We start from the raw sequence: 12,279 nt of genomic DNA, 5'->3' as shown, positions 1-12,279 counted from the left end.
ACAAAAAGGGACATCGACGTTCGGATCCACCGGTAGTTCTCTGCGTTTTATGACGCCAGTGGGACCAGTCGCGATCAAATTTTTGGGGGAAAAATATGTGTTATCGAGACTGTGGAGATTATAATCGGCCATGGCTATCGGATAAAAATTTATTGTCGGGGAATTTATTGGTCTTCGGTGACTCGCAATTACCGCATCATTATTCGAATAGTCGCGGGTTTCTATCATTTTGCATTTGGAATGAATTATTACTCTGAGTTTATGGATCGAGTAAAAATAATTGTAATCGGAATATTTTTTCCAGATTTTCAAAAAATTTTTGAGAAACTTTTCAGAATTTTTTTTCTTGAAACAAAATAAAATCGGAAACATAACAATTGTATTTTTGGGAAATGTTTTGGAAAATTTTTCAAGAATTCGTTTCGGAAAATTTTTCTTTATAATTTTCTAGAAATTTTTGCGAATATAATTTTTTCTTACTTTTTTGATTTTTCAATATTCTCAAAAAATACGCCATCTGAATTATAAAAAAAATTCTTTTTAAATTTTTTGAATGTTTTTTCATTCCTTTTCCCAAAATTAAATTTTTTTTTTTTTCGGTTTTTTTTTTGTTTCATAAGAAAAAATTTCTGAAAAGTTTCCCAGAAATTTTTTTAAAATTTGGAAAAAATATTCCGATTACAATTTTTTTTTACCCGGGGACCGTAATAATATTGAAATATATTTATACATTTTCAAAATAATTTTCAATGTATAAACCATCATAAATGGATTTTAAAAAATTCTAAAAAACGTTCAAACGACGTAGATCGCTATATATCAATGATATAACGATATATAACGCGTGATATTTGGGTCAGCGATGTTTTCACGGGTGATATTTTCAGGTGGAGAAATGGTAATTTCATCGATTCGAGAGCGACCGTAAAAACGTAATTTTCTTTCGATTGGAATATCGCTCTAACCTCTCGTATCCCTCAGGTTAGCGCGAGTGCTAGCGTTAATTAATTCGCATTACTCGCAGCTGGTGCCGAGTGAACGTTCAACCACAAAACTTGGTTACATATTATAATACCGCTAACGGCTAACGGAGGGATTGGTCGGGGGTTATATGGTTGCCAGAGGGTTAGGATATGCCTGGCCGCACGTCTAATTGTAACCGCAGAATCGCGTCACGTGCCATCCGCGCTACGTAATTAACCTTAATTGACAATGAGACAATAAAAAATATCGTTGAGCAAATTTGACACGTAAAATGCATCTCCGTTCTTGGTGAAGATTTATTTAATTGCTCGGCATTTTATGGGATCTATTTCTGCTTTCATCGTGGACAGTCGCATGTCCACGACTCATTTGCGGGAGTTAATAATTGAGTCAGGGGTGCCAGCGGGTGCTTTCAAATATTTATCCTCAAGGAATTCTTCCGCGTTTCTTTCGTGTCATTGAGGGAAGCCCAGAGATCGTCAGTTTCTCAGTTGAAATCACTCTCATTGATTTTCAATTAATAACCCTTCGGGGAATAGTAGCAATAAAATTTCAAAGCAATAAGCGCAAAAGTTTGAATATTGTAATGATTATTTTTCGAGCTACCTTTAATTACCGAAATAAACTAGTAATTAATTATTTTTTCAATGAGAAATTCTGCAGAAATGTCAGCTTGCGGTGGTCATTAAAAAATTCAATTTTTTTAACTCGAATTTTCAATTGTCATTTCCAGGATGTCCATAAGAAATTGTTCTCTTCTTCGGATAATTTCGAGGTATGACCTGACAGGAAAAAATCACACGAATTGCCAGAAGTAGCGAACAGAGAGGCGACGAGGGTCTCTATCGAAAAGTAACGAGATATGGGAGTGCGAGGGTGAATTGAGATCCAAATTGAATTACATAGCGTAGGAAATGGAGAAATGAAGCAAAAAAAAATGGAAATGAATACACAATACTGGCGTGCACATGGATATGAAATCCTGTGAGATTGTGAGAAACGTGTGCTTCGACGAAATCTCATAAAACCCCGACAATTTTCTACCCGGTGGTCAATGGGATAATAAAAAGGTATTAAATCGGAAGCTCCATTGTTCTTATAGGGGCGTCGGATACGGTATACGATGCACATATATGGTCAGCATTGTTGTTTACGATGCATGAAGGGGTAATATAAATAACACGATTCAGTCAATTACTTGACCACGGTTAAACGTCAAAAAAACAATTTTAGAGATTTCCAATTTCCCAGCACTCGGGGAAAAATCCGTTCTCCTGTTTTATTTCACACAAGAGAGATGATTTTTTTTTTCATTCACAAATTATCTTGGGTGAAATTTTAATTACATAGGCAAAAGATATATTAGGAATAATGGACTCTGGGTTTTCAACTTTTAAGGCTTTATGAATAAATTTAAAAATTTTCTAATCATGTTTTTTATTTCCGTTAATTATCAGGGGTGATTTATGTTGCATTTGATTTTTGATCGATCCAAGGCGCGACATTGTGGGAAATTTGGAAAATTCAGGTGAAATTCATGAAAATTCGGGAATCGTCCCGAAAACCGATGGACGCCGCAAAATATCAGATTAATTTGGGGTCTCCCATATTTAATTAATACATTTTGAATCATTATGATGAATGCAGTATTAATCCCGTATTTTAATTAGAATTATTCTCCTAAATTAATATTCAAATGTTAAATGAAAAATTTGAGTCATATCGAAAGTCTGCGGGTGAGACTCCTTGGAATGAAATTTCGATATTCAGAATCTTCAAATTAAGACTTCTGAAATCTTATAATCAGTTTGAGTTTATTTTCGGGTTGCAATATTTCCAGTCCAATAAAGCCACAACGTGCTTTCACAAACAGCTCAAATGCCGACTGCCTCATTAATTCTCCAGTCTTAAAGGCTACCTAATTAGACTGGCATTGAAAACAGAGGTATCCCCTGAGGGTCAATCCTCTCCACCGAGAATTAAACGAAAAGTGAGGGTCGACATTTCCCCGGATCGAGCTACCCTTTCTCTGAGGGAATTATTATAATTCTTCTGAGCATGTATTTTCACAATATTTGGAATTAATTGCACGCTGGAGCATTCAATTAAATTAATTCATCAGTCATCACGACACTGAGATATTCTGCAAACAATTGATCCCATGAATTCGTTTCCAAATCAATTCTTAAAAAAACAATAAAACGAATTTTTACTCAATTAAATTGTTTTGTTAACGAACTTTATCTTTACCTACAAAAATCTTGGATAATTTTCCTCAATTCGATTTTCTCGTATTGACTGGTGGACAAAAAAGGGGAAAATAAAAATACTTAAAGACTTAATGCGCGAATCTGCTCGTTTGAAGTCAGTGAGCGATAGAGATTATTTGGCGGTACGTCTGGCGCCCAGACATCCGGTTTCCTCATGCACTCAAGTTTGATCGTGGCATTACGCATTGAAATGCCTTCGAGCTGAGCGCCATTTTGTTGGTGGGAGCATAAGAATATGGCGGGAGAGGGAAGAATGTGGTAACGTCGGACTGATTGCCGCACTTATCCTTACCGAGCATCCAACTGTAACCCATCTATGTCTGTATGTAGTCGTCGGTATAAAGGAGGTAGAAAATCGGAGGAGAAAATCCCTCGTTCTCTCATCCTCCCACCGTCTTCGTATACAATAGTACTGTAGTCAGCGTCTAGTCGAAAATGGCCGTTTCTCAAAGTTCTCTCTCCGCCCCAACTGTCGAAACTTGCGTACACCTAAAACTAGTCAGAAGAATTACGCAAGAGAGAGGACCCACCGAAGGATTTCTAAAGACTCATACGTACATTCAAAAATTTATTTATTTTTTCAAAATATTTATTGACTTCAGGTCATCATATCACTCGAGAGAACGAAATATCAAATATGTTATATATCGAATTAATTTCGGATGCATAGAATTAATTTTTTTTATGGAAGAGATTATTATGTATTTATATGAATAAATTATGTATTTTCATTTCAGTGAATACCCCCGCGCTTTTCATGTTCCCCTGATACTTTTCCGAAAATTTTGAATTTTCACATTTCAATGAATATCTCCTCGATTTTTTTTGGAAATTTCGAATTTTCAAATTTCAGTGAATACCTCTTTTTTTTTTTTGTTTCTTTTTTTTTTTTTTTTTTGAGTGCCTCCTTGCTTTTTTTTTTTGTTTGCTTGTTTTTTTTTCATTATTTATTTTTTTTTTTCTTTGAGTGCTTCCTTGCTTTTTTTTTTTCTTTGCTTGCTTTTTTTTCATTTTTTTTTTTTTTTTTTCTTTCAGTGCCTCCTTGCTTTTTTTGTTTTTTTTCCTTTTTTTTGGTTTTTTTTTTTGTTTGCTTTTTTTTTTACTTTCCGTCAATTAATTTTATTGATTGGATGGCTGCGATTTTGCCATCAATCCAGCATATGGAATATAATACCGACATGCCACGAAGATATGCTAGTCTCGTTACGGGTAAAGCACTGGGTGGAAGCTTGAACAACATTGACACAACAATTTCTGATGATACATAGGTTCACCCGCGCGATGGCCTTATGAATATAATCTCCACAGCCCTGATAATACATTTTTTGCTGACTACTACCGAATTTTCCCACATTTCATGGCAGCCCAATTCGGCTGGATTTTCGAGGCGTTGCCTACGGAGCGAGTTTCACTTGAAATATCGATTGACAAGTCGAAATGACATGTCAATTTGTTACGGCTCTGGCATGCGTCTGCTACACTGATAGAAAAATTCGGTTGATAACGAGATTCGTTAACGGCTACCAAATAGCGCAATTTAATTATAAAAAATTGAACATTCGTTAACAGTTACCAAAGGATTCATTTAATCAATTCAATGGAATCCCTTGTATTCCAGTAATTCCATAAGAAATTATCGAACGGCTTCAACTTTATTTTTTGCATAACATCAAGCGAATTCTATTAATGTAATAATAAATAAAGCGCGTGAATTTCAGGACACAACTGCTTGAAATTCATGTCTGACGTTATCATTACTTCGAATTACCCCCGGGGCTGCGTTGTATAAGACAATGCTATTCACAAAGGTGAGTACTGTCTCACTCATAAACTTTGTGAAGAGAAGAACTCTCCTAGCACCAGCCAAAACACGTCATTTTGTTATCAGTGCCACGATGGAGATAAAATTTGATGAACCCCCTCACCCCTGGGACATTACGAGGCTTTAGATGCATATAATCACTGCTCAGATATTACTTGCACGAAGTTGTTAAAGCCAGGGGTCATGTTCATATCAGTCATTCGGAATTTCACCAGGAATAATACACCTCGTGTCAATATACGTCACAAACAACTTCCCAGAACTGAATTTTCTCCGGAAAATTCGTGGAACTGCAACAGAATTATTCTCCCTGACGTTTTCCTGATGGAGAATTTTTCAAAATTTCTTTTTCAATAATTTGCAATCCACTTTCTATTTTCACGAGCCTTAAAATTTCGATTATTCCCCTGGTAATAAAACAAATAGCGAAAGTGGTTGCAATAAATTATTAAATATTTTAGAAAGATGGATAAATCCAAAAAGTACAGTTAGTCCCAGAATTCTTCCAGCAATCGCCTCAAATGATATTTGTTAAGCTCCACTCTGTCTTCCCCTTCTTCCAGGCAGATTAAACTCGCTCATAGAGCGAAATCCATCCTGTCTCTAATTTCTCTATTTGTAGGAATGCTGGGGAATCCCCTCTTCGCAGGAAAGAAGTATCTCCTTTAATACCCCCAGGTTATTAATCCTCAGCTGAGTAATATCCCCACGTGCACCCCACACGCTCGACGAGCCTCAAAGAGAAATGCCTTGGCACGTCCCCTACACCGAGAATTCTCAATCGCCTATAAGAGACCCTCGTGTTGGATACTCGAGTGTCCAGTAATTCAGTGCAGCCTCAGTGACTGCTTTGCTCGATTACCGAGTAATGTTCATCTCTCCTGAAAATTTATTGATCTACATTCCCCTCTGCGTTGAGAAAAATAGTACATTATGAAAAAATTACTGTTTGGTGAGTGTGAGGATTACACACCTAGCGGCATTAAAGGGTTGTAATTCCACTCCGCACACGTGAGGAAATATTATTTTTCCGTACAGCACGATCCCATTATACACCTCTCCTCAGTAATTTACGTCGTGAGGTAAAGGAAACGTCAGGAAAAGTATTTTCCTGATTTAAGGGTGTTTATCCTTTCAAATGAACTATCGTGTCCGGAAATATAACGAAAATTCGAGTATAGGGTTTTTTTTTTTCGCGACAAGTGCGGGAAAGCCACTTTTTGGACACGCCAAGCGATGCGGAACTATTTCGCTTCGTATCTACTTTTATTCCGACTTCTATATAATTTACTCCTCCCAACTGTCTCCTCAATCCACGGAATGAGCTTTTCAGGGAAAAATGAACGCGGCACCAGGAAAACACATCAATTATTTCAAGTGGAAATCACTTTTTCACGTCAAATCCGATCTAGTTGTCTCGTCGTGCAACAGGTGCGGAGTACTCATCAACGAGTTCAGTTTCCAGCGTGATGGATCATTAAATAAATATTTAAAAAATCGTCACAGGTCTGGAGAACGATTTATGGATTAACAATCGATCCACATGCTCAAGAATTTTATCTCCGATGAACTCAATTTCAATTCCCCTTTTTTATTAGTTTACAGGAATAATAAAAGTAACGAAGAATAAATATCTCGTGCGACAATTGTCTATTCGTGTGTTGCGTAGCTTTTTGCAGAATTTCTATAAAATTAATGGCGAATTAATGCACAAATTATCACGAGATTTCATATGAATGCTGAAACGAAGGGGAAATGTCGTGAAACCTTGGTGGACCCTTGAGGGTAGTCTTTGTTTCTTGCACCCTCCGTCGATCTCCACCCGGACAGTTCGAGAATTAAACTTTCCACCAGACAATGTACCACGAAAGTACACGAGAGTAAAAGGATAGCAGTGAAAGCGCTGGAACAATACCCCGGCAATAACCGAGGGAATAAATGAGGAAAGTATTGATATTCCTGCTCCTTACCTTTTGTCGAGAGAAATGCAGACAATGACTCCCAAAATCAATTGTACTCAACTTCATTCGCAACTCATCGTCCAGCAATTTTTTATCCACCCGTGAAATTCCCATTTCCAATTACGACGAAATATCGATTTTATCGAGAAAGAAATGGGAAAAGCCGCAATTTTTTCACTAGCGTCGTTAAACCATTTACGCGCACTCGTTCCACACGAGTGAGCGAAAAAAAAAAATGGGGGGGATTACGGATTTTTATAAACCGTTTTACCTCATAACAGGTATGCAATCATCCCCCTGGCAGATTAATTCAAACGAGCCAGTGGTAAAAACAAAATACATTCCATTCAATATCAGTGTTTCGCGGAAAGGTGGGGAAAAAATGTTACAATGTGGAAACACTGGACATTTGTCACGTGTACTCGAGATTGTCGACAATGGGGTGGAAGGTTATTAAAACTTTTCCAGTGGTTTTATCTGACAATTTTTCATCTGTACAGCCATTATAATTACACAACTGTAATAACGTGCTACAAAGTGCTCGTGAAAAAATTTTCGTGACAATTTTTCGCCGTCACTTCCCCGACATCTCCATCCTTTTCCACTGCCATTAGAATTTTTCGTAATTAATTATTTATTATTAATAAATAAAGGCGCAGGATGTGCACCAGTGTCAATAAAAATAATCAAGTACTCGTCAACTGGTGCCCGCAAGTTTTCCCATAGGTGATAAATAATGCATAAGATCTTGAAGAAAAAATCACGGGCAAACATGGAGTGACAGAATGGAGGTTGAATAAAACAAGGGAAAAATCGCCATCAGCCTCAGACACGACCAAAGAAACCAGAAAAAGAAGTAAAAGGCAAGAGCCATGAGGATTTTATTTCCCCTCCATCCGTACAATAATGAATTCGGCACTAAGTGGACTGCTCCTGAAAGCCCACCCCAAACAGACGGAGGAATAAATAAACCTCAAAGTCTCAGTAACTCTCTTATTCGAGAGAATAATCCCCAGACTCTGTTTGAAGCCATTTTAATTACCTGATGGATTTTCCAATACGCACCGGTGGAGATGGAGGCCTTTAATCCTCCCGATGATCCGTACCAAGAGGATGGATATAGTGTATCTCGCTGAGAAAGTTGACGAGCATGAAGACGAAGTAGATGGAGTACAGGAGGAAACCGTAGGATTTTCTTGCCCTGAAGCCAACGGTGTTGAGGTAGATGAGAGAGCTGACTAATGTGCACAGGAGAAAGGCCAGGCATCCAGGCATCATATCGCTAGTTCGGATTTTTGTACGATAATCGGATTTGCTGATGGTGGAGACTGTCCATGTGAGACCCAGTCCTAAAAGGGTATTGAAGAGTGGACCACCGAAGCAGGCGGAATATCCCATGCGTGGAAAGCCTCGACGTGCTATTGCCACGTTTGAGATGAGATCTAAAAAGGAAAGTACTCGAGGGCTTGAATTTACTCACAGCTTGCACACCCGTGATCAAAGCGATCAGTCAGCGTGATAATCTCGTGTTGTCGCAGGAGATGTCCCTGAGATAAACTCTTTTTCATGTGTGACTTTGCAATTAATCCAGGAATTCGCGCTTCCGTTATTCCCATTAAATCCGTTATTTACTCCACATTATTCGTTAATCGTTTGACATTACTCGAAATTTTTACAGCTATTCGGTTATTCGGGGAATTAAATGATTCCATAATGATCAGTTTTTTTTTCAGAGTTGGATTCTTGTTACGGGTTGGAGAATAATGTGTGGATTAAAATCCGTTTAGAGTGAGGCGAATTACTAATGGAATAGCAAAAAGTGTAACAAGCCTGTAATAACTTCATGACCTACTTGTTTTTTTGTTCTGTCTGGGCTGAGGATGCACTTACCCCCTACGCTGTTACCCCAGGCGAGTAATGTTATTCCCAGCATGGCATCTGATATTCCACTTGCAAAACCAACACACTGCAATACCGCCATTACTTCATTGGCAACTACGTACACCACCAGCATTGCACTGATAAACCCCAGAAATGCGAATGCCTGGAAATTGTTAATCAGAGGGACAACTATTCAGAGATTATATAAACGCCAAAATTTTGGAGGAATGTCCACTGAATTTATTCGTTTAATCTAATTAAATTAAAAAAATACTCGCTAAAAATTATGTGGGGTAATATGGGCATGCTTTTATTCAAACGGCATCGACTACTTCATTTATTTATTTATGTTTGCTTAGACGTAGAAAAATATTTAAAATCATGAATGGAACAATTTTTACCCCTTTGTGTACGCGTGGAGTGACGCACCCGAGAATCAGTAAATATAAAATAAAAACTGAATTACTCACATTATGATACTTGGGTTTATCTCTTCCCGTCATAATAAAAATAGCAACTCCAAAAATAGCACCGAGAACAAGGAAAACGAGAGCTACTGGCACGGGACCAATAGTGTTTCTCCAAACTAGTAGAAGATCGTGAATTAGGACAATTGTTAATCTACATTTTACAGACGATTGTATACTCAACGATTTAATTTGAAGAGCACAGCAATAGGGGCAGTACAGAGTTGAAGGGAATTGAGTAACTTTGACCATCCGTGATTGATAGCTGTCTCGTTGACCACAGGCACTAGGAGCTGAAGAACAATCATTGCTGGTGCACGTAATACCAGAAGGGAGCGTACGAGAATACTTGACTTTTGCCAATCATGAAGGTTGATGGGATTCAAGTCGTAGAGAAATTCATGGAAGAGACCCACGGGACGGTGGGATCGGGATGAACCACTGGAACTCCTACGATTATCGATCCCAATGGATTCACCTCTGGCCCTAGCATTCGCCATTTCTGCAGCTATAGCCACATCTGTTTCACGAGGTTTAGTCGATTTCATCAGAATGTTAATAATATCGGTGTTTGAGTTTCAGTAGTTGCACAGTGGAATTTATTAATTGATTTTCACCCAATTTGGCTTTGACGCTAAATGCGGTTGACCTCATCGGCAGGTGCATATCGCTATCCGTTTCCTCGTAGGCCAGAAATGTTTTCAGCATTTCGGGATCTTGTAAGCCCGGAATTTTCGCTTTAACCCAGCAATTTAAACCAAATTGTGAATCACCGGGACTTTCAATTGATGTGGTATGTGCGGTGGGTGGTAATTATTCTTTTTTGGAATTGTTACATCGCTTTACCTTTTCGCTTTTCCTCACGATTGTCGTAGTACTGCATACCAACCACCGTCGCTATGAATAGGATGTAAATCACCACAAAACCTGCAATGGAATTTATCTATTTTTTACTTTCTCGATTTTTTGGTTTGAGGGTGGGTTGGTGGGGTAATGGGTGAGGGATGGACACGCGTTTAATACAATTTAAGCTTCGGGGAGAATATTAAATAGCATGATCGTAATCTTTGGATCGTAATCATTATTACGTGGCAGAATTACACTCGGTTTTCAGTGCCAAGTTTCAGATTGACGTTTTAACTGGAAACTAATTAATGCTGTGATGCGTGCGGAATCGTCATTGGGTGATTAAACTGGGAAACTCGTTAAAATTTTACATGCATGAAAACATTGTGAAGGAGATCGTCTAGACGAGGGAATGGAGGATGTCATTAAAATATTATTTTTTTTATGAAAGCTCTTTATTTTGATTTTTTAAATGATTATGTTTGAAATATTTCTTGGGAATTCTCGGAATATTTCCGGTTATGGCGGATAAAATAGAATAATTTAATTTTTATGAAACTGCCAACTCAACTGAGTGCCTCCCAGAGATGGACCATCTCGTCGTAACTGATGTACGAGATCCAGCATACAGCGACGATATAAAATAGGCAGTCTCTGACGAATGGCTTCGGCAACACAGCAAATGGTGATACGACAGCAACAGATCCAGCAATAATAGCAGTAACAAAAATTCCAGCTCCAATCAACTCCGTGAATATGATCACCATCTCTTTATCACTAGCCACCAGGGATGTAAATATATCCGGTGCTCCATTTCCAAATGCCAAAATCGTAACACCCGCTATGTTTTCCGATAGATGCAGAACATTCGCTATCACCGATAGCGATGGACAGAAGCTGTCAAAGTAAAATAATATGCATCGTTGCTTAATAAATATGAACAGGAGAAGAATTCTGTAGCAATCACCCAAAAGTACGTGAAAACTTGCGGAAACAATTCGCGGATAATTGTTAAGTTAAGTTAAAATTTATTTGATGAAAATTTTTTCGCAAATTGAAATTGAAGAAAAAAAATATTTGACGTACAAGTTGTCAGCAACTGTTCCCAGTATGAGGAAAAGGTACAGCAGCCAGAGAATTATAATTATAATTCCAATAGCAAATAATCCAGGATAAACACTTGAAAATGTGCAGAAGAGTAATGTTGAATACTGAATGATAGAATCTGATTCGCAGTGTGGACTTGTCTTGACCCATTCGCATCTGTCTTCAGGTGTAATTTGCCAGACATAGGAACAATCATCCTGTTACCCACGAGAAAAGAGCATTGAGGCTAAGAGTCGATTCAAATCTTGATCGATTGCACCAGCAGAATCGTCTCGTTTTTTATATCGTGAAGTGTCATTACTCACCTCTCGTATTTGCAGACCTCCGTATTTTGGGTCGAAATCGTCTGGCTCATTCATTTTCATCTGAGAAAAGTTCAAGAATTGTCACATGATTGGATTACGATGTGAAGTAGCAGCTGATTCGAGCGGGATTTATTCATTCATTGATTTCAAACTTCTTTCATCATCTGACAATTTATAAATCACACGATTCATCCGATAACTTTTCTTCCAATATACAAAATAATTCCCGGCGATCATAAAAAAATGTCCAACTACCCTGAGATCGAGACGGACTTGGAAATTAATAAAAAATATTAATAAACACGCGGTGTTTCGGTTAATTTATTCCACTCCCTTCTATTTTGTTTTAAATAATTATCATGTTAAATCATTAGTTTTTATAATCACATTTTAAAATTGTTTTAATTTATGTGTATTGTTGATTATCATATTGCATTATAAAATAAAAATCATATTTTGAGGGAAGAGGACAATTTTTTCATATTGAAGACGATTCGAGGAATAAAAATTGGATGAATTGAGAGGATTATGAAAAATTTATTCGGACGAATCAGAAATCTACAGAAAGAATTATTGGTGGAGAAGAATTGGATCATTCGACCACACGTAGCAGTCCAGTTTCAGGATTACGTCGTC

At 37.6% G+C, this 12,279-nt stretch overlaps 1 protein-coding gene across 1 annotated transcript; it reads right to left on the bottom strand.

The window, feature by feature from the left end:
- Positions 1-7,867: 7,867 nt before the first annotated feature.
- LOC105268024 (sodium/potassium/calcium exchanger 6, mitochondrial-like) lies at positions 7,868-11,697 on the bottom strand. The gene is made up of 10 exons (XM_011307257.1): positions 11,644-11,697; positions 11,318-11,535; positions 10,803-11,128; positions 10,232-10,312; positions 10,003-10,122; positions 9,570-9,905; positions 9,389-9,504; positions 8,928-9,081; positions 8,080-8,479; positions 7,868-7,970 (listed from the first exon to the last, which is right to left on the bottom strand). Exons 1-9 carry the CDS (start codon positions 11,695-11,697, stop codon positions 8,121-8,123), a joined length of 1,764 nt encoding a protein of 587 aa, XP_011305559.1. The 3' UTR covers positions 7,868-7,970; positions 8,080-8,120.
- Positions 11,698-12,279: the final 582 nt, after the last annotated feature.

This window comes from Fopius arisanus, unplaced genomic scaffold (assembly GCF_000806365.1).
Source record: "Fopius arisanus strain USDA-PBARC FA_bdor unplaced genomic scaffold, ASM80636v1 scaffold00052, whole genome shotgun sequence".
Classification (NCBI taxonomy): Eukaryota; Metazoa; Arthropoda; class Insecta; order Hymenoptera; family Braconidae; genus Fopius; species Fopius arisanus.
Note: the sequence above shows the minus strand (reverse complement) of the source record. Positions and strands in the feature narration are given on the sequence as shown.

What these genes read in the sequence shown, in the direction of transcription:
- LOC105268024 (XM_011307257.1), bottom strand. Translation starts at nt 11,697, where the DNA reads ATGAATGAGCCAGACGATTTCGACCCAAAATACGGAGGTCTGCAAATA. An exon ending in GGAACAGTTGCTGACAACTT is followed by an intron (nt 11,129 to 11,317) that starts GTACGTCAAATA and finishes TTACTTTGACAG; the next exon opens with CTTCTGTCCATCGCTATCGG. An exon ending in TAGCGTCAAAGCCAAATTGG is followed by an intron (nt 9,906 to 10,002) that starts GTGAAAATCAAT and finishes CTCGTGAAACAG; the next exon opens with ATGTGGCTATAGCTGCAGAA.